The 27,661-nt window shown below is 37.6% G+C and overlaps 1 protein-coding gene across 2 annotated transcripts in view; it reads left to right on the top strand.

Annotated features, from left to right (window-relative positions):
- Window positions 1-5,620, top strand: part of wdr62 (WD repeat domain 62) — a 35,804-nt gene extending 30,184 nt beyond the window's left edge. The window contains exons 27-31 of one of the 2 annotated variants that reach the window (XM_018096859.2): window positions 589-688; window positions 916-973; window positions 1,744-2,520; window positions 2,749-2,834; window positions 3,571-5,620. In XM_018096859.2, the coding sequence (XP_017952348.1) occupies window positions 589-688; window positions 916-973; window positions 1,744-2,520; window positions 2,749-2,834; window positions 3,571-3,810 (1,261 nt within the window). In that variant the 3' untranslated portion in view covers window positions 3,811-5,620. Of the gene's footprint in view, window positions 1-588; window positions 689-912; window positions 974-1,743; window positions 2,521-2,748; window positions 2,835-3,570 lie in introns of both variants that reach the window. The other variant, XM_018096858.2, reaches the window with a different exon arrangement.
- Window positions 5,621-27,661: the final 22,041 nt, after the last annotated feature.

The following is a 27,661-nucleotide window of genomic DNA, read 5'->3' on the forward strand; positions in this document are numbered from 1 at the left end:
CACACTGCTAGCATAGGCTGTATCTGCATCACTGATTTTTGCACCAGCCTGCTCCCAGTGTGATGTGCCACTCATCACATTCACAGTAATATTGCCCATAGCAACCAATCAGCACTTAAAATTGAATGGTCACCTAAAGGTTAGAAAACAAGAGCAAAGGTCTGATTGGTTGCTATGGTCAACATCACCAGTGATGTTGGTATCCAGTGTTAATAAATACACCCCTAATTCTCTTACTGCAATGTGTTTCCCCCTAACATGGGCTTCCTCAGGCAGTTATTCAATGTTTATTTAGTTTGGCAAAGTTTGGCTCTTCCTTAATCAATTGTACAGGAAATAAAGGATTATTAGATTTTAAAAAGTGTTAAGTTATTACTGTTGGCAGGAGATGACAAATTTCAGTACCTAGACCATTTAATTAATCTGCGTTTTTTTCACATCTATGTAGAATAAGTCAAGCATTAAGTCTACTTTGTGTGGGGATATTCACAATGAATATGTTGGTTTTCTAAATACGTATGCAATGTTTACTGAAGGTTAGACGTCATGATTTATTGTAAAAACTATTGTGCTAATTTTTGGTTACAGACCTGAAAACTCAGACCTTCCACTTGAACAGCAAGTGAAAACTCCTTCACCTATATTGGGGAATGATGAACAAATAAGTCATTCAAAGACATTTTCTGAGGTAACAGTACATATGTTAAATACAAAAGAACCAATTGGTCCATTCGGGCCAGCCATTTAATTATATATTGTGTGCTCTTTAGTTGTCCTTTATTATTGCCGTATAAAGAGTGTGGATGTAGCATTAGTAAAACCATAAATACAGACACAAAATACAGGAAAATTTAAAATGTGATTCTTTAAAATATGCTGTATTTTTCTAATTTCTCTTCTCTGTTTTGCAAGAAGCCAACAGAAGACAAGTTACTGGATACATTAGAAAAAAATAAAAATGTGAATGCAACAGGTATTGCCTTTATTTAATTTGATCTGAAATGATGTTTAATTTATGGGAAAAGAACTCAAAATGGAGTAAGAAATACTTTGTTTGGTTTATTAAATGATCTTAACATGGCAGTCTGATTTCTGGTTTTCTGTCCTTATTTCAAGGGGGAGCACGTATCTTAGTTTGATGCAGATGGGGTGGCATTTAAAGAAGAAAGAAACACTAAAAATTATTATTGCTAGCAATGCCATATTTTATATAGTAAACTTATTGCACCAGCCTAAAGGTTCAGTATCTCCTATAGTAGTAATGATCCTTTCTAAGTTGTGACAGGAGCTGTCCATCTTTGATTTTGTTACAAATGTCAATGACACTGCACATGCTTAGTGTGCTCTGAGCAGCTGTTGAGAAGCTAAGCTGAGGGGTTGTCGCAAATTATCAAGCCGAAAATGAGGTTGGCCTGTAATATAAACTGATGCTATGGGGCTGATTTGTTATTGCAATTGCCTTGGGCTGGTACAGAAGCCCAAACCATAATGTACAACATTTCTGCCCTACCTCTTTATTTATGCTTTAGTTCTCCTTTAAGATAAGTTTGTCTGGAGGATGAATAAGAAAGGGAATAAATAGTAATAAAAATGATTTATCTTAACAAATGAGCCACTTGAAGGTTTCTAGGAATAACTGAAAATTGTAAAGGAAAACAGTCTATTTGCTCATAAACTGCTTCTGTCTATGTTTTTACAAAAAATTATAATAAAGGTTTAATATTGATCATATATATTTTTCAGATTTTTCAAAGCTATGTCATTTGCAAAAGGTGCAAATGAATGAGAAGGTAGCATCACGTTCATCATTTCCTCCGTGTGTTTCAAGCAAAAATGGAGCATTCAACAAACCTAAAAAAGGGCGGTCTTACATGGATGCCACAGCTAGCTCTAAAGCAAAAATATTCCGCAGTGTTTCAATGGGAGACAGTCTTAACACCAGCCATTCTGAAGGCCAGAAAAAGCTCTCTAATCTATCTAGGCCTGCATCAAGTAACGATTTGCTGTCTTTGGAGCAAAATAATTGCTATAATGCAGAAGATAATTTGTGTGACCCAGCGCCCATTCTTACAACAAACAAACCTGCCACTTCAGGATATATGAATGAACACGTGCAGGATTCACCTGATAAACTCTTAATGCCTCCGCCATTATCCTGTGTGGTTATTCCTCGTCTAAAAAGAAAAGCACAGTCTGCCAGTAACTTGGCTAAACCACCGGGAAAAGAGGATCAACATGACATAGTCCGGAAGAACAAAAATAAAGAATCCAGGAGAAGTGGGGTAGAGAATAGTATTAACACAAAAAACTCTTTCAGGAGATCTTCATTAACCACAAGCAAAACCGCTAACATGGCAGACTCTTCAAGGAGAGCATCTGTAGCAGAAATCCCAACTTGCAAAAACGAATTTCAGGAAGTGGAGGACCACAAAAATGAAAGCCATATGGTAGCAGTTGTTACAAGCAATGAGATGGCTACATTATCAACCATGCCTTTTGCCAGCAACCATGACAGTCATGGTGAGAACCAAATATTATATATATTTCTGTGCATACTATATATGCATGGACTGTTCTCTAGAACTTTGTGGTGTGAAATAATGTCATAGTTTCACCATGAACAGGCCAGTGCAAAGTACAAGTTTAGTAAGGTTAATTACATGTTTACTCTATGGTTGATGTTTTCAAAAAAAGTATAGAACATTTTCTTGTTGTAATGGGCTTGTGATGCCTTTGTTTTTATTTTAGGTGCAAAAGTCCTGCTGGGTAAATGTGAAGCTGTTATTGAAAACCTTTGCAGTGCATTTCAGAAGACGTTGGAACTTTATAGTGAGGTAAGCTTTTCAGGAATCAATGACATTGCAGAGGTGGCAGAATATCTACCCTACAGTTACAGTTTGTTACGTTAGTGTTGACACATATCTCAGCAGCATCTGTGGAACACTGGCAACTATGACTTAGCCTTCTAAAAGTTGTTGAGGTCATGTAAGAGTCAATGGGAGCTGTCGAAGCAAATTGTAACAATCTTTATTTAATTTGTGGTTTTAGAGGTTTTTGGAGGTTTATTTGTTTGTCCACAAAGATTCATAGGAAAAAATAAAAAACACAAAAAAATTGTGGTTTTTGTGTTCCTTTAGTCTTTGTTACACATTTTAATTTGTTTGTGTTTTTTCAACTCTGATCTTTTAATAAAACACTAGACATTCGTGATTTTAATGAAATTCGTTTATTTGTGGTTTCAAAAAACTCTAAAACCACTAAATTTGCCCCTTAACCTCATAATGCTCATAATGAGCATATAATTTAAGCAGGGAACATGGGGTAACCTCAGAAAAAGTGGTATTGAAAGAGCAGCTAAACAGGACAGAACAGCAGCCAGATTTGTTTATTTGTACTTAATGAGATAAGAACTTGTGTCACAATGCCAGTGCTATTAAGGTCATTAGCAGTTTCTCTATGATACCATGTGTACATGTCAGGTTGCCTTCCTTTGTTACATGGGACAGTGATTCTATTGCTGCATATTTTATAAAATAACGAGACTCTAACAATAATATTTCATTCCAAAAGATTGATATTTGTGGCGGCTCTCATGAGGAGAAACAACAGATGAAATCTCTGTTTTATGCATCCTTTAACCACATTCGAAGTGAGATGGATTTAATTGAAACTGATCAGAACACTAACACAGCAAATAACAAGAATTCAAGAAGGAATGAACACCAAGAGCGTAATCCTACGCTTGACTTGCTGGAACATTATTCGGAGATGATGCTAAAAGTGATGAAGGAGAAGATTGCCAGCAATTAAACTGTACAGTTTCATAATAAGCTTACTCTGTGAACTAGATATGGGCTGGCTATCCTTAGGGCTTGCTGTATCCAGCTTCTAGTTCTACGGTTTGTTAGACCTGATCTTAGTCATGCACAGAAGTATTATGTGAAAGTATATTCAAGTACCAGGGGATTTAAATTCCCCAGAATATTAATAAAAGAACTTTAAGCACTTTTGACATTTAGATCAATTTTCTAGTTTTTCTGCTTTCTGGGAAATTAGCAATTTTCAACTACTAATACCAGACTTTCAGCATATTAGCCAGTGTCACTAACATTCTGGTTTTGAAAGAAAGCTGTTGAGTCAAAAGCCATTAAAAATAGAAAACTGATGTAAACTGAATTACAATGTAGTTATTTAAAGTGAATGTAAAAGCAAAAAAACCCAAAACAATATTGCATGTACTGCTTCTAAACCTAAAAAGAAGTATATTTGCATTGTACTTCAATTAGATATTTTGTACTGTTTCTTTAAAATAACCGATTCTGTGCAGCTGAATTGACTGTTCATCTCCTCTCCCTCCTGAAGCTGCTCAGAGAATCCTTTAACAGTCAGCTGGCCAGAAACAAACAGTGCTGCTCTGCATTCCGAAGGGCAGGGAAGCAGAGCAGGGTTGTTTCATTTTGTTTCTTTATGGTTGAGGCCAATCACAGTGAGAAACAATCCTGTGCAGCTTCAGGAGGGAGAAGAGATGAACATGATCGGTTATTTTAAAGAAACAGTACAACATTTCTAATTAAATTGATAATATTATTCTTTAGGTTTACAAGCAGTACATGCAATATTGTTTTTGCCTTTACATCTCCATTAAATCTTACTATTGAACCCATTATTTATTTAATTTTTACTGAGCTTTAGATCCCAGCTTAGCAAAGCACTTTAAACACCTTGCCACTCACAGTACTGTTCATGCATACTTTTAAATAGCTTTGGGCAGAAGAATTTTTGCTTGGAAATAGAAAAATACTAGTCCTCAAATCCCCATATGACCTTGAATCTTTTTAACATCTTTATAACATCTTTTAAATGTGACTGAAAAAACAAAGCTCAAGTAGATTGTGAGAACCATGTTCCCATATAGGCAGTTGTATTTCTTAAGACTGTGTGATTAGGCGATAGCTTAGAAGCTGGCCGTGTGTTTACACATTAATGCTAAATACTGATGGATTTGTAGGCACTGTTCATTCAGATTTAAGCATTAGAATTACCAGCTTTTAACGTGACTCCTGCTACAGCTCAGTCATACAGAGGCATACACCTGCAAGCACAATTATCCAAATACTTTGTGTGGTTTTTAAATGAGTTATACTAAATTGTATAAAAAAAAAAATGTTAATATTGCTGGTGCATTTAAAAGTTGCAATACACACTACTGGGCAGCTGTAGTAGGTAAAATACTCTCCCTCTACCATTTTTCTTTCTCCCAGTTATATACAGCACTGTTTATAGGACTCGGCTCCGGTTCAGTACAATTTTTTTTAAACATATACATTTGACAAAACATTTTAAATAAGAAAAGTATTATCTTGCTCCAAGGCGAAATTTTCCCAACAAAAATGTATTTATTGTCCGTATTATAATTATTATATGTCCTTGTTATAAATCATTGATTTGTGCTACTATGTGAATGCTAAAAATATATGTAAAGTAGCAAAAATGAAGATTTATGTTTGTAAATATTTTTGTTTTGCGACATTTTTATCTATTTGTGTCTTGAGAATGTAGCTGTTCATCAGCTTTTGTGATCCTGACACCTTTCACTCTATAATAAAGTGAAATAATACCCCATTAGAGTCAGCCTATGTTTTTTGCACGTATTTTGCACTGTTCTCTGAGAAGGAAAGTGTGTGTTCCTTTATACAGTATATCTTGGCCCAGCTTGGATGGGAGTTATTACCTGGGCTTGATGTTTTCTATTAAGACTGCCCAAAACTAAAAATGAATTTTTAGGTCAGATTAGACAGACTTGTATCTGAAGTAGAAAAGGGGCATAATTTGGTCTCTAGCACTAGAATTTGCAAAAGATTAAATGCTTGCATATGCCAAATCTACTTTCCATCAATTGTCATAAAGATGTAAGACAGCCAAAAGTAAACATGTACAGTAGCCCTTTGTAAAAAATAGTATAAAACACTAAAGATGAACTACAACCCCCATCTTTGAAAATTCAGGTCTACATAAAATATTCCAGCTACACCAACTAAAGACTATATTTCAGTAGGTCCTGAGTATCTCCGCATAGTAATTATGTGCAACAAAATTATAATGTCAACTTTTATTTATACACCACTTAGGTTACAAATACCCTATGCCATGAAAACAAACAAAGCGCAGCATTTAGAGGGGCCCCTCAGATAAATCAATAAATGATGTGCATATAGGTGATGTGATGCATTTGTGCCTATTAAATTGGTTTGGGGCATAGATACACCCTAAAGGAGACATTCATTTAACAACACACTAAACGGACTGACTTTAATGCCAGTTAGGCAGTACTCCTGCTCATAAAAATATTAAGCAACATGATACCTAATACCAGGTAAGAACTTGACAATACCAGCTACAAATGGAATAGGGTATTTTTACCCAAGTTGTGTATAAATAAAATGTACATTATATTTTATGTTTTATTGTACATATTTACTATGCTGAGATACTTGGGACCTACCGAAAGCCTTTAGTATGTATGGTTGAGATATATATATATCTATCTATCTCAACCACATATATATATATATATATATATATATATATATATATATATATATATATATATATATATATATATATATATATATATATATATATAATGTGTGTGTGTCGGTGCCTTGTGTTGGATTCTTCAGTTTGGCTCAAAGCAAAAAAAGTAAAGTTTGCACAAGTGCTTAGCTCTTTAAAGCAACTGTCCACTCCCTATCAATAAAGGTGGTCATACACAGGCCAATTTTAGCTGTCAATATTGGTTATCTGCTTGTGTTTGGGCAACACTGATGGGCCTCCCCGACTGACATCTGGCCTGAAATTGGGTAGGTCTCGATCCAGCAGACTGTGCCTATGCCCTAGGGCCAAACGATCAAATCAACCCGATATCACCTGCCCGTAGGTGGGCATATCTGGAGAAGATCCATTCGTTTGGCTACCTTGCCAAGGGAGCAGATCTTACAGTGTATGACCACCTTTAGTTGGCGAGGCTTCAATGTTTTAATACACGTTTTAGTGCAAGCTTCACATCCTTATTTTTGAAACTATAAATTAGTGGGTTTATCATGGGCACAACTGCTGTGTAAACAAGAGCAAAAAGCTTATCAGAATCTGAGAACATGGACAAGGGTCTGAGATACAAACATGAAAGTGTTGCATAAAAGAGTAGGACAACTGTAAGGTGTGAAGAACAAGTATAGAAGGCCTTATGTCTCCCACTTTTCGTCTGCATCCTTAATATTGTGCAGATGATAGCTATATAAGAGATTACTGTGAGTAGGAATGGTGTGAGACCTGAGAATGCAGCTTCTAGTAGTATAACATGCTCCAAACGGGATGTGTCATTGCAAGTGAGCTTCATCAGTGCCAGGAGATCACAAAAGAAATGGTCAATGATGTCTGTCTTATAGCACGAGAATCCATAAACAATATAAGTAAATGGCCCAGTGTCACAAAAGCCCAAGACCCAGCAAGAGGATGCGATCAGTATGCAGATCTTATAATTCATTACCACATGATAACGAAGGGGGTTGCAAATTGCCACATAGCGATCATAACTCATCGCTGTTAGTATTAGTAACTCAATACCCACTAAGGACATAAAGAAATACAGCTGTGCAATACATTCTGAAAAAGAAATAACATTATTGCCTGAAATTAGCATAAATAAAATTCTGTGGAGTGTTACAGTGGTGTACATGAGGTCTAGGCAAGATAGATTGGAAAGGAAAAAGTACATTGGCCTGTGTAGTGCTCGGTCCAGAAAAATTAGTAATAAGATGATCAGATTGCCCCAAATAGTTATTAGATATATTAGCAAAACAAGGACAAATACCAGTGCCTGCATCTCTGGAAAGTCAGAGATGCCAGCAAGAATAAAATATGTCATTCTTGTATGATTGCTTCTGTTTAACGCTTCTTCCATGCTAGGAGATAGGAGAGAAACCATATATGTTATAAAAGGAGAGTAGAACCTTGCACACTCAAAAACATAACACATGTCTGGGTGCTAGAAATCAGAAACCTCAGTTCTACAACGTTGGCACTCAGATCCCTACTAACTAGTACATGCAAACAGTTACATTAAAAAAAAAGTCTTTTGCAATGTATTGTCAAATGTCCTGAGTGTCCTTTTAATATACCCACACACAAAAGCAGATTTAAAACAGCATGGTCGCTCGCTGTAATTTCAGAGAACTTACATTTTTCCATTGTTTGTATTTATCCAATATTATTCCCTAGGATGGATATTTGTGCATAATGCTTTAGGCCTAGTAAGATTTTTTTTTCAAGATTGTATAGAAGACTTGTAACTCTAGAGACGAATAGTCTGTATTTCTGTACACTATGTCTGGTGCTAGTAAAACCATCATTTAGGTGCAAGTAGTAAACACAAAAAATGACATATCCTGATATTAGTATAATGTGCTAAAATAAAAAAAAAAGTTTTTATGTATCATATGGCATTTAATTTTTGAGAAATAAACTGCTTAAGTCAAATAAAAAAAAAGTAATACAAGGGAATAGAAATAGCATTGTTGAAGGTACATACATGTCCTGAGAATTTCACCTCATTCAGTGATGGGCTTCTAAAAGCTGACAATTTATTGCCTTGAGACAGCTTTGGGAACATGTCTCTAGTGATTTATACGATGAGTAGAACTGAGCCTAGGTTGAAGAAGCATGTATTGCAGCTACATTGCTCCAATATTGCATGCATCAGGACAGGTGGTACTGTAAAGTAAAAGGGGCAGACAGATACTGTCACTTTTACAAATATGTGAAAATAAAAATGATTCATTAGTGTATATTTAAAACTTAAAGGTGTACAGTTTTATGTTCGGGATTACTTCCTGTTTAAGCAGACAACCATAATTGAAAAGCCCAATAAACAACCTCAAGGTTTGTGCTAAAAATAGTTTCACAATTCTGCATATTAAATGATAATAGCAATAATAATATACTAATACAGGTATCGGACCCCTTATCCGGAAACCCGTTATCCAGAAAGCTCCGAATTACGGAAAGCCCGTCTCCCATAGACTCTATTTTAATCAAATAATTCAGAATTTTAAAACTGATTTCCTTTTTCTCTGTAATAATAAAACAGTACCTTGTAATTGATCCCAATTAAGATATAATTAATCCTTATTGGATGCAAAACAATCCTGTTGGGTTCAATTAATGTTTTATTGATTTTTTAGTAGACTTAAGGTATGAAGATCCAAATTACGGAAAGACCCCTTATCCGGAATACCCTTGGTCCCGAGCATTCTGGATAATAGGTCCTATACCTGTAATAACAACAATCATAGCAAGCCACATAACAGTTCCTACGTCAGATACAACCCCCGAAATAACCAGAAATGAGTTTAATTACATGGTATCTATTCTTATGAGGAAAGTTGAGTGATCTTTTTATCTGTGTATATGGAGAAGGCTATGTACGGTAAATACTATGTGGTTATGGAATTATTTACAGGCTAACCCTTTTGAAATAAAAAATAACAAAAGTGGTATAAAGGTGATACCTTTATTGGCTAACTAAGATAATCATAGCCAGCTTTCAGAACATTTTAGTTTCTTTTTCAAGAATTATCTCATTCGCTGACATTTAAAAATCTGGAGTACAATATAAATCTAGGGTCAGGCTACACTGAGATAAGAATTTCTGTTTTTCATTATAATGCACATGGGGCTTTTGCCTTCCTCTAATAAGGAAAAGTAAACATCCTATATAGGGACTGTATAAAAGTAGGTATACCACTATTCTGTATATCCTGTGCTTTTAGCCTTATTTCAGGCCAGTTGTTTAGACTAAATGAAATTCAAATGTTGGGGTTCATGCACTTATTTCATGACAGAAATTTGATTTTGAAATTCGGATTTCATTTTATAACCTCACTGCTCTGGACAGGAATATTATGAATGGCATCTATGATCTCCAAGCCAGACTCTCTAGCTAACTCCACATTGTCCTGCTTTGCCTCTGCTACGTGGCTTTTCACTCATAGCCAAATATAAGTAGGTGTGCCAAAACTTCAGACACTCCAGGGCACTCTACACAGAATTTCACCTTTATTTAGCAACATTTCAGAACAATCTGTCCCATCTTCCAAGCATTAAGCCACTTAGGGGCACATTTATTAAAGTACGACAGGTCCGATTACAAAAAATTAATATTTTTTGTAAAGTTTACAACTTTTGCGTATTTTCTGCAATATTTTCGTAAATTTGCGCAACCTTTTCATACTTTGCAACAATTTGTGCAACAAAATTGTATTTGTTTCGGATTCATTCAAGCTTCGGTATCATAACTTTCCTTGGGCCGGGTTGGAGCTGCAGAGTGCCATTGAGCCCTATGGGAGACTTTCCTTGGGCCAGGTTGGAGCTGCAGAGTGCCATTGAGTTCTATGGGAGGCTTTCCTTGGGCCGGGTTGGAGCTGCAGAGTGCCATTGAGCCCTATGGGAGACTTTCCTTGGGCCGGGTTGGAGCTGCAGAGTGCCATTGAGCCCTATGGGAGACTTTCCTTGGGCCGGGTTGGAGCTGCCGAGTGCCATTGAGCCCTATGGGAGACTTTCCTTGGGCCAGGTTGGAGCTGCAGAGTGCCATTGAGCCCTATGGGAGACTTTCCTTGGGCCAGGTTGGAGCTGCAGAGTGCCATTGAGCCCTATGGGAGACTTTCCTTGGGCCAGGTTGGAGCTGCAGAGTGCCATTGAGTCCTATGGGAGACTTTCCTTGGGCCAGGTTGGAGCTGCAGAGTGCCATTGAGCCCTATGGGAGACTTTCCTTGGGCCGGGTTGGAGCTGCAGAGTGCCATTGAGCCCTATGGGAGACTTTCCTTGGGCCGGGTTGGAGCTGCAGAGTGCCATTGAGCCCTATGGGAGACTTTCCTTGGGCCGGGTTGGAGCTGCAGAGTGCCATTGAGCCCTATGGGAGACTTTCCTTGGGCCGGGTTGGAGCTGCAGAGTGCCATTGAGCCCTATGGGAGACTTTCCTTGGGCCGGGTTGGAGCTGCAGAGTGCCATTGAGCCCTATGGGAGACTTTCCTTGGGCCGGGTTGGAGCTGCAGAGTGCCATTGAGCCCTATGGGAGACTTTCCTTGGGCCAGGTTGGAGCTGCAGAGTGCCATTGAGCCCTATGGGAGACTTTCCTTGGGCCGGGTTGGAGCTGCAGAGTGCCATTGAGCCCTATGGGAGACTTTCCTTGGGCCGGGTTGGAGCTGCAGAGTGCCATTGAGCCCTATGGGAGACTTTCCTTGGGCCGGGTTGGAGCTGCAGAGTGCCATTGAGACCTATGGGAGACTTTCCTTGGGCCGGGTTGGAGCTGCAGAGTGCCATTGAGCCCTATGGGAGACTTTCCTTGGGCCAGGTTGGAGCTGCAGAGTGCCATTGAGCCCTATGGGAGACTTTCCTTGGGTCAGGTTGGAGCTGCAGAGTGCCATTGAGCCCTATGGGAGACTCTCCTTCGGTCAGGTTGGAGCTGCAGAGTGCCATTGAGTAATATGGGAGGCTTCCAAAATCATGCACTGAGCGTTCAAAGTCAGGAAGGTTTCCGTGCCGTTTACAATTGTTCGGATAGGAAAATTTAGTGACTCTGATCGCCATTCGCAAACGATCGTTCCAATATGAAAATTTCAGAACTTTCAGAATGTAAGTACAAAATCTTCGTATTCGAACGAACAGAATTTTCGGGACTTTTGCAATCATCAGAAATGATTGGATTTCGTGATTCAGATTCGTACTTTAATGAATCTGGCCATTAATGTCCTATATATATTGTTAAAGAGTAAGTTCTGAGGAACTCTTGTTTTTGTCTGTATACATTTTGTGGTCACAGCCTCATTGCACCCCCACCTAATGATTTAAAATTTAGTATATACAAAAGTTGCGGCCAGCTCTATGTTGTATCTCCCACCCTTCCCAGCTACAGTCAGGTGATCCCAGTGGTTGAATAAAAGGGGCATCCATTTGGCGGTTTTAACCTTGAAAGCAAGTAAGTTGTAGTAGAGTCTATTGCCCACTATCTTCATTACATCACCTTAAACAGAAATTAATTTTGTCTGTGTCTATAAATATAAATTTAGAATTAAAGAATTGTTTTCTAGCTGGCATCATATGTTTAAAGGAGAAGGAAAGGCTAATAAAAAGTTAATCTCAAGCTGCAGGCATACCTTCAGTTCTCTCAATAGTGCCCTTAAGTCTCCCTATATTTCTCCTGTTCAGAAGCCTCATAGGAAAAAAAAACGCTGAGCTGTGTAAAGAAAGTTCCCATAATGCCTCACTCCTGCACCAAGACCAAGACCGGTGTACATGCTCAGTTAGTAAGACTATGAGGAAGCTTCCTGCTGATTGGCTCAGATCACACATTCCTAAGGGGGGGGAGTGAGTTCTTAGCATTCTTGAGGGAGGGGGGAGCAGGAGAGAGGAGAGAGCTGCGCAGATTCAAATTCAGGAAAACAAAGAGACAAGAAATCCTGTTTCTTTTGACAAAGAACTCAGTGCAGCATTTCTGTGAGTGCTTATGGCTGTATTTACATAGACCTTTCTGATAAAGCTTACTTAGTTTTTACCTTTCCTTCTCCTTTAAGACTATCAAAAGCTTTGGAACACATCTAGGCAATGGAAAAGAAAAGTGGTGGGTACATTTTTGCATTATTATAATCTTCGTTATGGTTTAGAGCTTTCTGTATGCAGCTGAGTTTCATTAGGGGGCACAAATAGTAAAGGTAAACTTTTAGTTAGAATAGTAAGATAGCAAAAATTAGGTTTTAAAAAAAGTCTCAGTCAAGTTCAACCTTTCCAAATTGATTAGAGAAAGGGATATGCAGCAGTTCTGTTCTGAGAAAAATAATTCCTTTTTGACCCCAAAATCTGAGTTTATGCTACATAGAGCAGTTCATTGTTTCATTTAATTGTGAAGCTTAAATTGTTTGGGAAGTTTAAATATGCACTGATTCTGCTGCTAGTGGGGTTATTATAAGTAAACTAAAAGTAAACTTATGCCTTGGCATTCCATCTTCTTGCTAAGAGCACTGGGTGGTGGAGCAAAAGGATTGTATTCTGAAATTGACTGTAGCTCAGGCTTTTAAGGATGAAGGCAATGCTTGGTTCAGTGCCCACCATTTATACAGACAGCCATAAAAAAACCACCTGCTGAGTTAACAGCTCAATAATTCTTCGAGCCAATGATTGCACATTGCTACATTCATTGATGCAATAAATGGGTAAAAAGAGCCTGAAAGACAAAACACAATTTTGGTTCACTTAAATCACTATACTCTATTATATGTAATATTGTAACGATTTCAGCCCATTCCATAAAATATTTATAATGATCATATATTAATGAGATGTGCATCACATTTATATATATTCACAAAAGGACACCTGTTCCAAGTGTAGGTTGTGTACATATTCTTAGACCAACTGGATAGGGTAGTGTAAACCCAAAAGTTCATTTTCCTGGCACCTTAGATATTAGGATGCCCACAAACACAATCCAATAGTTTGTTTTTTTTTTTGCCTGGGAACCTATACTGGGGAGAGATTAGGATCACGGTCAGATTCCTATCTATCAATAAATGAAACTGAAAAAATTGTTTTGTGTTGTCTTTTATCCCTTCATGTAAAATTGCAAGTAGTCAGGGATCAGTGGTGACCCCCAAACTATAAAAAATGGTTTGTTTGCCAATAATGTAACCATGCTACACTGCCAACCAAAGATTGATTTTTCACCCCAAAATCAGAGAACTGGGAAAAAATGTTCTCAGTAATTGTCCGAAGGTAAATTTGAAGTGAAACCACTGACAGAAGACTCTCTCCTGAGACGGCTTAGAAAACTGTATTAAAAGAGTTAGAGACTCAAGGGAGACAAATATCATTTTGACCAACCAAAATCACTAGTACTGCCTTGTTTTGAAAAAAAAAAAATATATATATAAATATTTATAAAATGAATAAGGATAAAATAGGATTGAAGATAAATAAAGACTGCCAATACAGACTGGAAGTTGAGAATTATAAATATGACAGAAAGAGATTTAAGAAACAGATAATGACCCATTCATTTAAGAATTTAATCATACCTCTTTGTGTGCTTGTTATTTAGTACAAGCAAGGGAATCCTGTAACTGAAAGTAAGCAGTTTTCACTATAGAGTACAAGGGCTGTCTTCATTATAATGTAAGCTTTCTGGGTGGAATGTTGAAGAAGGCTAGGCAGCCTGGGCAATGGAGGGAACTGGAAAGCACACCTTGCATAATTTGTCCCATCTAATGCAGTCCTTTGTTATGAGCTTCAATGCTTTTACCAAAAATAGAAAAAAGCTTTTAAAGGATATGTAAACCCTATTTCCACATCTCCCCCACCCACACTTCATCATTTGTACTGCATATACTGTATATCTCTCCTGTTCACCAGCACCATCACATTTTCCTGAAACCCCTCTGACATCATCAGTGACGTTTACTTCTGCAAACAGCACATGTACGCTGCTTTTATTGTAAATACTTGTACCTTTATTGCACACTTTTATTATATTTAATATTTTTATATTTTTTTATTTTTTTTTTTGTATATGTAAAGTTGGGAGGAACACGGGTCAAAAATTTCATTACGGTAACGCTTCATTGTTATATTTATATGACAATAAAACTTGAAACTTGAAACCTGTAAAATTCGTGCAATGAAGAATAATCAGCTAACATAACCAAGAACAAAGTTCTTATGCTGAATGCCTCTGAGAGAAGGCTCATGTGTCTCCCTTACCAACAAGGAGACCTAAGGGCTGCATAAGCAGATAAATTGCCAGTAAAAGCTATAAGTGTTTTTGGGTATAAATCTGCAATGTCTACTCGTTTGTCCCTCATTTATTAATTATTCTAAAGGGTGATTATATAAATAAATAATGGGTAATTTACAAATGTACCAGCAACTGCAGGGGATCCAAAAGGGGTGCAATAGAGAGTCTATAATGATTTAATTAAGTAAGGTACATGTGTCCAATCCTGGGCTTTTGTATGGGTGCAAAATGCATTTATCCTGACTTCGGATGAGTAGTGCAACCCCTACTGATACTGGGGAACCCTGGAGCTTCTACCACCCTGGAAAGTGACCCTAGAATTGTAGGGAAAATGCTGCATTGAGGGTAAAACCATGGCACCTGAAATTGCACTTTGCACGCTGCATTTGCAATTGTAAATGATGTTAATAACGTGTTTCTACAAAATCCCACTGGCTGCAGGTAAATGCATTTAATGCCTTAATAATTGGAATGAGACATAAAACACACATCACTGGCTAATTAATGCCACAGGAAGCTGTGAAGACTGTTGATATAAACAAAAAACTTCCCTGGGGAACTACAGTATTATGCTGATGGACTCAAGGGGTTAATTACTCCTAACAAGCCAGCCACTACCCACTTATGGGTGGATATGTGAAAATTTAATAATATAAACATTTAAGATAACAATTTTGTAATTTTAGATTCAGTTGTCAAAAAAACCTCAACGTTCTTCAAAATGGGAATTTCTGCACATTTAGAAGTTTCTTCAGGAAAGTATAAATATTTCTAAAGCAGGAAGGCATAACATGTTTTACTAGAGGAAATTACGAATTGTCATGCAGTTCTCTAGGGAATTACTGTATTTTATAAAGTGTGTGACATGAGCAGAGGGGCCCACAGTCTGCTTGAGAAGGTAAGTTAGGGAAGGTATCTGGAATTTACAAATCCATGGGCAGGTGAAAAAAGTTCTGCTGTATACTTACATATGTACATTTAATTCCCTCAATAACAATTCAGATTTATGGATGGATAATGTAGAATTTTATTATAGTCAATAAGGGCTCTCTACATGTGTCATGAACCCTAGCAATTTATAGGATATCCTCTCAAAATATTTTTGTCATACATATTTAAATTGGGAATTTAATTTTTCAGTAGGAAATGGGTTAATGTTTGGTCCGTATAGTGCTTGCAGGGTCTAATTAGAATTTATTCTTGTAAAGGTATGGATTCCCTAATCTGGAAATCTATTACCCAGAAAGCTCTGAGTTATGGCAAGGCCATCTCCCATAGAATGCATTTTAAGTAAATAATTCTAGTTTTTCTTTATTTTTTTAAATGATTTCCTTTTTCTCTGTAATAATAAAACAGTATCTTGTACATGATCCCAATAAAGCTGCATGAATCCTTTGGTGGAAAAAAAATCCTATTGTGTTTATTTCATGTTTCAATGATTTGTAACAGACTTAAGAATGTGGATTCAAATTATGGAAATACCCCTTATACAGAAAAACCTCAGGTTCCAAGTATTTTGCACACTAGATTCTATACCTGTATGGTGGTAATTAACCCTTTCCCTGCCAACAACGTACGGCGTACGTTGTTGCAGGGAAAGAGCTTATCTGCCAACAACGTGCGCCGTACGTTGTTTGGCAGATAAGCATTCTCTCTGCAAAAGCGGCATGTGCCGCTTCGGCAGAGAGCTTTTAAGCATGACAGCCCCCTGGGCAACGAGCCAGGGGGGCTGTCAGGCCGGCCCTGCAACGCGATCGTCGCAGGGCCCCCCCCCCCAAGCAGCAGACGCATCGCGTCTGCTGCTCTTACCTGCCGGCTCCCTTCTGCTTCCTGCTTCCTCTCACGCCCACGCGTGTTCACGCGAGATGGAGAACAGGACTGCAGCACCAGGACCAGGCAAGCATCAGGACAGGTAAGGGTGATTATTCTTTGCATTTATACACATTTATACACACTTATACACACTTACATACATTTACACACACATACAGCACACAATTTTGCATTTATTTTTTTTTTTGTTTTTTTTTTTTGTTTTGCACACATATACACCTATATAGACTTTTATACACCTATACACACTAATATACACACTTACACACTGTCACACAACTTTTACACATGTATACACAAATATTTTTTATTTATTTATTTATTTTTTTAATTTTTTTTTTACCACTTTGTTTTTAGTTTCTTTTTCTTAAAAACTGTTTATTATGACAGCGTGACTATTGGATCAGATATTCTGACCACTAATTACACTGTTGTGTGACTTATTTTGTTGTTTCACTAATTTGCACAATTTTTGTGGTTTTATTGCATTTTTATCCCTGTATTAGTATTCTTGATCTGTTTTTAGCGTAGCTTTGCCAGGTGTAACTTTGGTGTAGAAAAATAACTTTACCTATTTTGAATTCCTCAGAATGTGTACTTTCCAAAAATATATGGTTTCCTGGGGGTCTCTGTATAGTTTGGGGGTTTTACGACACATAATACGCTGTCAGGGGGCTCTGTGTGCAAAAGCTGAGTTGGTAGGCGAGAAATGCATGTGCGCTATTTTCATTTTGGGGTCAGTGAATACCACAGACTTTGGTATATCTATGCATATTGGGCATCAAACTGTTCAGTAGACCTCTGGTGTTCCTATTTGGGGTGACTTGCCTTTGTACGCAAAAAATTGTGTGAGATAAATGCGGCAAATTGCAACATTTTTAGGTGATTTTCTGAAATGTCATAAAAACCAATAAGTGTAGGAAAGCTTTGCAGATTGGTACTTTGGTGTAGAAAGGACTCTTTACCCATGTTGGATATATCAGAATGTGTACTTTCCAAAAATATATGGTTTCCTGGGGGTCTCTGTATAGTTTGGGGGTGTTACAGCAGATAATATGCTGAGAGGGGGCTCTTATGCAAAAGCTGAGTTGGCAGGCAAGAAATCCATATGCGCTATTTTCATTTTGGGGTCAGTACACACCACAGACTTTGGTATATCTATGCATATTGGGCATCAAACTGTTCAGTAGGCCTCTGGTGTTCCTATTGGGGGTGATTTGCCATTGTACTCAAGATATTGTGTGAGATAAATGTGGCAAACTGCAACATTTTTAGGCGATTTTCTGAAATATCATAAAAACCACTAACTTTAGAAAAGCTTTGCGGCTTGGTACTTTGGTGTAGAAAGGACTCTTTATCCATGTTGGATTTGTCAGAATGTGTAATTTCCAAAAATATATGGTTTTCTGGGTTTTTCTGTATAGTTTGGGGGTGTTACGCACATAATACACTGACAGGGGGCTCTGTGTGCAAAAGCTGGGTTGGCAGGCGAGAAATCCATATACGCTATTTTCATTTTTGGGTCAGTACATACCACAGACTTTGGTATATCTATGCATATTGGGCATCAAACTGTTCAGTAGACCTCTGGTGTTCCTATTGGGGGTGATTTGCCATTGTACGCAAGATATTGTGTGAGATAAATGCGGCAAACTGCAACATTTTTAGGCGATTTTCTGAAATATCATAAAAACCACTAACTTTAGAAAAGCTTTGCGGCTTGGTACTTTGGTGTAGAAAGGACTCTTTACCCATGTTGGATTTGTCAGAATGTGTAATTTCCAAAAATATATGGTTTTCTGGGTTTTTCTGTATAGTTCGGGGGTGTTACTGCACATAATACACTGACAGGGGGCTCTGTGTGCAAAAGCTGAGCTGGCAGGCGAGAAATCCATATACTCTATTTTCATTTTGGGGTCAGTACATACCACAGACTTTGGTATATCTATGCATATTGGGCATCAAACTGTTCAGTAGACCTCTGGTGTTCCTATTGGGGGTGATTTGCCATTGTACGCAAGATATTGTGTGAGATAAATGCGGCAAACTGCAACATTTTTAGGCGATTTTCTGAAATATCACAAAAATCAGCAAACTTAGGAAACCTTTGCGGCTTGGTACTTTGGAGTAGAAAGACATGGGTACCCATTATAGATTCGAGGGAATGTGTACTTTACAAAAATATATGGCTTTCTGGGGTGAGTGTACTTTTTTGTAGCATTATCCCACATAAAGGATGTAAATGTGTTGATTTTCTGAAATGACGCATCATATGGGGGTATGTTCCCATTGGGGCCCCTACATGCCACATACTTAGGTAAACCTATACAAACTGGGCATCAAACTGTTCAGTGGACCACTGGCATTCAAAATCAGGGTGTTTTATCTTGGTACCTAATGCTATGTGGGAGATAAGATGCTGCAAAGTGGAAGCTTTGAGCGGATTTTTGGAAATGTCATCAAAATTGCTAACTTTAGAAATGCTTTGCGGTTTGGTACTTCGGAGTGGAAAGACATGGGTACCCATTTTAGATTCGGGGGAATGTGTACTTTCCAAAAACATATGGCTTTCTGGGGTGAGCGTACTTTTTTGTAGCATTATTCCACATAAAGTATGTAAATGTGTTGATTTTGCAGGAGCTGAAATGACAGAAATGATAGATCATTATGGGGTATGTTCACATTGGGGCCCCTACATGCCACATACTTAGGTAAACCTATACATATTGGGCATCAAACTGTTCAGTGGACCCCTGGAGTTCAAATTTAGGGTGTTTTATCTTGGTACCTAATGCTATGTGGGAGATAAGGTGCTGGAAACTGGAAGCTTTGAAGGGATTTTTGGAAATGTCATCAAAATTGCTAACTTTAGAAAAGCTGTGCGGCTTGGTACTTTGGAGTAGAAAGACACGGGTACTCATTTTAGATTCGGGGGAATGTGTACTTTCCAAAAATATATGACTTTCTGGGGTGAGCGTACTTTTTACTAGCTTCATCCCACATATAATGATGTAAATGTGTTGATTTTGCAGGAGCTGAAATGACAGAAATGATAGATCATATCTGGGTATGTTCCCATTGGGGCCCCTACATGCCACATACTTAGGTAAACCTATACATATTTGGCATCAAACTGTTCAGTGGACCCCTGGCATTCAAATTTAAGGTGTTTTATCTTGGTACCTAATGCTATGTGGGAGATAAGGTGCTGGAAACTGGAAGCTTTGAAGGGATTTTTGGAAATGTCATCAAAATTGCTAACTTTAGAAAAGCTGTGCGGCTTGGTACTTTGGAGTAGAAAGACACGGGTACTCATTTTAGATTCGGGGGAATGTGTACTTTCCAAAAATATATGACTTTCTGGGGTGAGCGTACTTTTTACTAGCTTCATCCCACATATAATGATGTAAATGTGTTGATTTTGCAGGAGCTGAAATGACAGAAATGATAGATCATATGGGGGTATGTTCACATTGGGGCCCCTACATGCCACATACTTATGTCAGCCTATACATATTTGGCATCAAACTGTTCAGTGGACCCCTGGCATTCAAATTTAGGGTGTTTTATCTTGGTACCTAATGCTATGTGGGAGATAAGGTGCTGGAAACTGGAAGCTTTGAAGGGATTTTTGGAAATTTCATCAAAATTGCAAACTTTAGAAATGCTTTGCGGCTTGGTACTTTGGAGTAGAAAGACACGGGTACCCATTTTAGATTCGGGGGAATGTGTACTTTCCAAAAATATATGACTTTCTGGGGTGAGCGTACTTTTTACTAGCTTCATCCCACATATAATGATGTAAATGTGTTGATTTTGCAGGAGCTGAAATGACAGAAATGATAGATCATATGGGGGTATGTTCACATTGGGGCCCCTACATGCCACATACTTATGTCAGCCTATACATATTTGGCATCAAACTGTTCAGTGGACCCCTGGCATTCAAATTTAGGGTGTTTTATCTTGGTACCTAATGCTATGTGGGAGATAAGGTGCTGGAAACTGGAAGCTTTGAAGGGATTTTTGGAAATTTCATCAAAATTGCAAAATTTAGAAATGCTTTGCGGCTTGGTACTTTGGAGTAGAAAGACACGGGTACCCATTTTAGATTCGGGGGAATGTGTACTTTCCAAAAATATATGACTTTCTGGGGTGAGCGTACTTTTTACTAGCTTCATCCCACATATAATGATGTAAATGTGTTGATTTTGCAGGAGCTGAAATGACAGAAATGATAGATCATATGGGGGTATGTTCACATTGGGGCCCCTACATGCCACATACTTATGTCAACCTATACATATTTGGCATCAAACTGTTCAGTGGACCCCTGGCATTCAAATTTAGGGTGTTTTATCTTGGTACCTAATGCTATGTGGGAGATAAGGTGCTGGAAACTGGAAGCTTTGAAGAGAGTTTTGGAAATTTCATCAAAATTGCAAACTTTAGAAATGCTTTGCGGCTTGGTACTTTGGAGTAGAAAGACACGGGTACCCATTTTAGATTCGGGGGAATGTGTACTTTCCAAAAATATATGACTTTCTGGGGTGAGCGTACTTTTTACTAGCTTTATCCCACATATAATGATGTAAATGTGTTGATTTTGCAGGAGCTGAAATGACAGAAATGATAGATCATATGGGGGTATGTTCACATTGGGGCCCCTACATGCCACATACTTATGTCAGCCTATACATATTTGGCATCAAACTGTTCAGTGGACCCCTGGCATTCAAATTTAGGGTGTTTTATCTTGGTACCTAATGCTATGTGGGAGATAAGGTGCTGGAAACTGGAAGCTTTGAAGGGATTTTTGGAAATTTCATCAAAATTGCAAACTTTAGAAATGCTTTGCGGCTTGGTACTTTGGAGTAGAAAGACACGGGTACCCATTTTAGATTCGGGGGAATGTGTACTTTCCAAAAATATATGACTTTCTGGGGTGAGCGTACTTTTTACTAGCTTCATCCCACATATAATGATGTAAATGTGTTGATTTTGCAGGAGCTGAAATGACAGAAATGATAGATCATATGGGGGTATGTTCACATTGGGGCCCCTACATGCCACATACTTATGTCAGCCTATACATATTTGGCATCAAACTGTTCAGTGGACCCCTGGCATTCAAATTTAGGGTGTTTTATCTTGGTACCTAATGCTATGTGGGAGATAAGGTGCTGGAAACTGGAAGCTTTGAAGGGATTTTTGGAAATTTCATCAAAATTGCAAAATTTAGAAATGCTTTGCGGCTTGGTACTTTGGAGTAGAAAGACACGGGTACCCATTTTAGATTCGGGGGAATGTGTACTTTCCAAAAATATATGACTTTCTGGGGTGAGCGTACTTTTTACTAACTTCATCCCACATATAATGATGTAAATGTGTTGATTTTGCAGGAGCTGAAATGACAGAAATGATAGATCATATGGGGGTATGTTCACATTGGGGCCCCTACATGCCACATACTTATGTCAACCTATACATATTTGGCATCAAACTGTTCAGTGGACCCCTGGCATTCAAATTTAGGGTGTTTTATCTTGGTACCTAATGCTATGTGGGAGATAAGGTGCTGGAAACTGGAAGCTTTGAAGGGATTTTTGGAAATTTCATCAAAATTGCAAACTTTAGAAATGCTTTGCGGCTTGGTACTTTGGAGTAGAAAGACACGGGTACCCATTTTAGATTCGGGGGAATGTGTACTTTCCAAAAATATATGACTTTCTGGGGTGAGCGTACTTTTTACTAGCTTTATCCCACATATAATGATGTAAATGTGTTGATTTTGCAGGAGCTGAAATGACAGAAATGATAGATCATATGGGGGTATGTTCACATTGGGGCCCCTACATGCCACATACTTATGTCAACCTATACATATTGGGCATCAAACTGTTCAGTGGACCCCTGGCGTTCATATTTAGGGTGTTTTATTTGGTTACTTTATGACCTGTAGGAGATAAGATACTATAGACTCGAAGCTTTGAAGCGATTTTTTAAAAACTTCAAAAATTTTGATAAAAACCTATAACTTTAGGAAAGCATTGTGACTTGATAGTTTGGAGTAGACAGACAATTGTGCCTATTCTGGATTCCCCAGAATCTGTTCTTTCCAGAAATATGTAATTTTCTGGGATAAACCTTCTGTGAGTGGAAGTTTTGGCCTTGAAATCTAAAGTATGCAGCTATGTGAAGCAGTGCTTTGGAAATTAGGTAGTGTACTGCTGGGAGTTTTTGACCTATACAAGTGAGAAATCTCCATAAAACTATATATATTTGGTATTGGCACGTTCAGGAGACATGGGACATTCCAAATCAGTTGTATTTTTGTGCATAAAATAATTTTTGTTTCTGGTATATGTGTTTATATTATGGAAAATATGATTTTTTAAAAAAATTTAGACATTTAGAAGCCTATATCTTGTTACAGAATTGGAATTACACCAAAATTCTACCATATTTTGAAAGCTTAGTTTGTCCTGAAAAAAACAATATATTGTTTTCCTGGGTAAACTAAAAGTACCCCAGAGGAAAGGCCCCTAAAGTGAAACAGTGCAAAATGTTCAAAAACTGTCTGGCAATACAAGTTCCGCTTTGACCAAAACGGCTGGCAGTGAAAGGGTTAAATTAATGATTACTATTATTTGTTTACGATATGCTCACACAGTATACACTGAATTACTTTGTCTGTTAAATGCTAATATTCCATCATATCATCTAATAAATAATTCTGTAACAATTCAACACAAATTTGTCTTTTTTTCATTCAGTGCCAGGAAGGAGTGTTAATTTGCTGTGCCAACCAACCACAGAACAGGTAGGCAACTGACTTGTCCATTGACCATTGTGACTTGGTGTCTCACTCACTAGACTCATATGCACTAGAAGGTAACACTTATAAAACATACAATACAACCCAATATGCCCCCTGCTGCTGTTGCCAGAACCACAAATTCTAATAATGAATTAATAAATGGATCTGTATAACTAGCACAATGCTTTGGTTGTAAGTCATGAACCTGGATTCCTAAGTACTGATTCAATGGAACATTCCTAAAACTGATTTTTACCAGTGCTTGCAAGACCATATAATCTTATGCAGCATCTAATACGTTGTTTTTTTATTCTGTCTATGACTAGGGTGCCTTGAATAAAGATTTGTGTGTCCTGATCGATAGAGCAGCTGGCTTAACTCCCCATACAGCTACACTACTGCTCTTCCTGGAAAAGAAACATACCCAGTCAATGCTATGGTAAAGAATGGCCTTGAAGGCACACAAAAAGCAGCTGTGAATATATATATATATAACTTTCCCTAGGTATCTGTAAAGGCTTACTGGCTTTACTGTCTGGTAAAGCTTCCCATAATTTTAATTTATCAGGGATTTGGTCTAATAATACAGTGGCTTGTTCTGTTGAAAACAGATGGTAATTAAAAAGTTCAGGTATAGCAGGAAAAAAAGCACCTTGTCCCGAAATAAAAGAAAATAATCCATGATTGCTGGTATCGCCCTAATGTTTTGCCCATTACAGGCTACATCGATTGCAGAGTCTTCCTTTCTTGCATTGTCTGTGACCCATGGTCCTCTTTAGCTTTTACAAGTCTTAACCTAATATCTAATGTAATGTGCTTAACTCTCTTTTTTTTATGATTGCTGCTATTAAGCAGACATACACAGCCATCTTTTCCTCTCTCCTTTATTTATAGAATAGCTTGGGCATTTGCATAATACTCCTATGGCAATTAACGGAATGCAATTCAATGCTTCAATATAGGAATTGATGCTTAGGGAACACACAAACAAGCCTGCCCCTACATTGCATACACTGTCTGTGCCCAACAGGATTTTCAAACCTGCCTAATAGATATCTGCCTAATTTTTTGGGCAGATTATTGGCCAGGCAGGCTAATTGGTGGGCTCTATACATGGGCCAATAAACTACTTACTTGGTATGGAGGGCAGCTTTTGTGAGGCTGTGTATGGCCAGCTTTAATTAAAGGACCAAGAACATTAAAATGCAAACATATTTTATCTGAATTTAAATTTCTATCTATGCATCCAGCACCTACAAATAATCTATTTCTTTGCAATGAATATCCTTTTTTTATAGGAGAGATTTTCTTGCTATAGTCTTGTAGTGAGCTATAAAAACTTCTGCTTATCTTCCTGTGTAACAACTACCGTATATACTCGAGTATAAGCCGAGTTTTTCACCACCAAAAATGTGCTGAAAAAGTCACCCTCGGCTTATACTCGAGTATATGGATTTGAAGATTTAACTTCAGTGAGATGTAACTCACTGGCATTCGTTGCGTGCGTCCATGGGGGGGGGGGGGGTGCGCAACGAATGCCAAATTCACCGGCACTTCCACGCAGCTCAAATAAATGGAGAGAATATATGGCGAGGAAACCTAAAGACATTAAAGGTACAGCCCTAGGACTTACTCATATGGGTGTTGTAAGCAAAGTAACATGCTGTGTCTTGCTCTTGGGCTTTATATACTTTTGCACTATACCTGTATTTTCTATTGTGTCAGCAACTTGAAAAGCTTTTATTTTGTATAAGTCTTTCTAGTATCTTACACCATAACGTCATGTTTATTAAGATCTCACTCTTTACAAGATTTTCATTTTGCACTCACTTGCTAATCAGATTCTTACAGGACTACTCTCCTATATGAATAAATGTCTACTGGGGCACTACTTAAAGCATATCCACAAGACATAGGAAAGAACAGAGCTCCCACAACTAATAGACCCCAGATTAACCCTTCTATGTCAGCTGAAATGCACAGTAGCTTTTATTGACTTTTATGTCTTGCGTTTAGTGATCTAGCAGGAACAGTATCATGCACGGCTACATTTCCCACCCTAGGCTTATACTCGAGTCAATAAGTTTTTCCAGTTTTCTTAGGTAAAATTAGGTACCTCGGCTTATATTCGAAACTGCTTATACTTGAGTATATACGGTAAATCCAGTGTCTTCTACAAAACTTGTTTGTTACCTGCTGTGTAAACATAAACCTTTCTGCCCTATTCAGATTAAATGGCTGCCCCTATGACTACACAACAGTTCAAATAAAGGATGATAGTGTTTCTGAGGCTAACATGCAGTTTTTACCAGTGCTGGGTATCAGCATATTTTATTTATTTGCATATAAAACCTTTTCAATATTTTTTTGTGAACTGGAGAAGCTATTTAACTGGAGCCTAAGAGAACATATTATTTTATACTCATTAACACAGTGTACAGAGTTTCAAACCATTTAATTCATGCAAATATGCAGGTATCTGCAGGATGCCTAAAGCAAATATGTTTACATACTCTCTTTTTACCTTTAGAGAATATAAACTGACACTAAACAGGTTTTTTTCCCTTTAATCAGCTGTAAGATCAGTTTTCACTTTTCATTGGTTGTCATTCCTGTTGTTTAATGAATATTTGATATTGATGCAATACATACAAAAAGAGCAAAAACCCTAAATATTTTCCCTTTCACATCCAGCAGTAACACGATGTATACTATTGCTGCAAACAAGACTGTGGTGGGCTATTTTATTATAAAGGGAATTTCAGACGTTCCTGAGCTGCAGCTTCTGATCTTCCTGCTGGTTCTGCTACTTTATCTGATCATCCTTGTTGGAAATTTAAGTATCTTACTCCTTGTCTGTTCGGATTCTCAGCTGAAGACCCCCATGTACTTCTTCCTAGGGAACCTGTCCATCTTGGATATGTCTTCTGCAACAGTCACTCTTCACAAGATCTTCCTCAGCTACATGTCAGGCGATAGAACTGTATCGTTCATCGGCTGCATGTCCCAGGTGTATGTTTTTGCATCATTTACAAGTCAGGAGCTATTACTACTAACAGCCATGAGTTACGATCGCTATGTGGCCATCTGTAAGCCATTACATTATCACATTGTTATGACCCCCAGGGTTTGCATGCTTTTGGCTATGTTCTGTTGGCTCTGGGGATTTTTACAAGTATTGCCTCCTGTTTACATATTAGCAAACTTCTCCTGTTATCTATCCAATGAATTAAATCATTTTTTCTGTGACATAACTTCACTGATGAAACTTTCCTGCAGTGACACTGGGGTTTTGGTTCTACTAAACCTTACAGAAGGGTTGCTTGTTTCCACTCTTACCCCATTCATACTTACATTCATCTCCTATATTTTTATAATTAATTCCATATTGAAGATCCAAACCAGCACAGGAAGACACAAAGCCTTTTACACATGTTCATCACACCTCACGGTTGTTGTCCTCCTTTATATAATACTTACCTGTCAATACTTGGTTCCAAATTCTACATCAAGCATAGACTTTAATAAACATTTTTCTCTGTTTAACACAATGGTTGTTCCAATAATGAACCCACTAATTTATAGTTTAAAAAATGAAGGTGTCAAATCAGCTATTAGGCGCAGACTTAGACTATGGAGAAATAGTGTTTAATATTATATATATCGTGTAAATCCTATTTTGTTTAATTTTTGTTTTGTTATAATTAGGGTCTTCTGTATGCAATAAGCGTTATCAGGCAATAAACTTTAGTTAAATACTAATCACAGAGGAGAAGTTTTTACTTTTTTTTTTCTAATTTTTTATATAATGAGAAAAAAAGGGAAAGGCACTAGCATTGAGAGAGATGGATTCTCTGGAAAAATGTGTTTTGTGAGAACTGAAGTAACTGATTGAAAGACTTTGAAAGAAATTGACTTTTTGGGGTATCAAATGTTGTGCAGTGATATAGTGTTGTTTGGGGGACACCCCAAAATTACATCAGCTGGCACTCATCTGAATCGCAACCATATCTGTGAAAAATAATTTAGGCATTAAATAAACCCAATTGGATTGTTTTGCCTCCAATAAGGATTCATTCTCTCTTAGAAGGGATCAAGCATAAGGTACTGTTTTATTATTATAGAGAAAAAGGAAATCAATTTTAAAAATGTGAATTATTTGAATAAAA

Source organism: Xenopus tropicalis, chromosome 8 (genome assembly GCF_000004195.4).
Source record: "Xenopus tropicalis strain Nigerian chromosome 8, UCB_Xtro_10.0, whole genome shotgun sequence".
In the NCBI taxonomy this organism is placed as follows: domain Eukaryota; kingdom Metazoa; phylum Chordata; class Amphibia; order Anura; family Pipidae; genus Xenopus; species Xenopus tropicalis.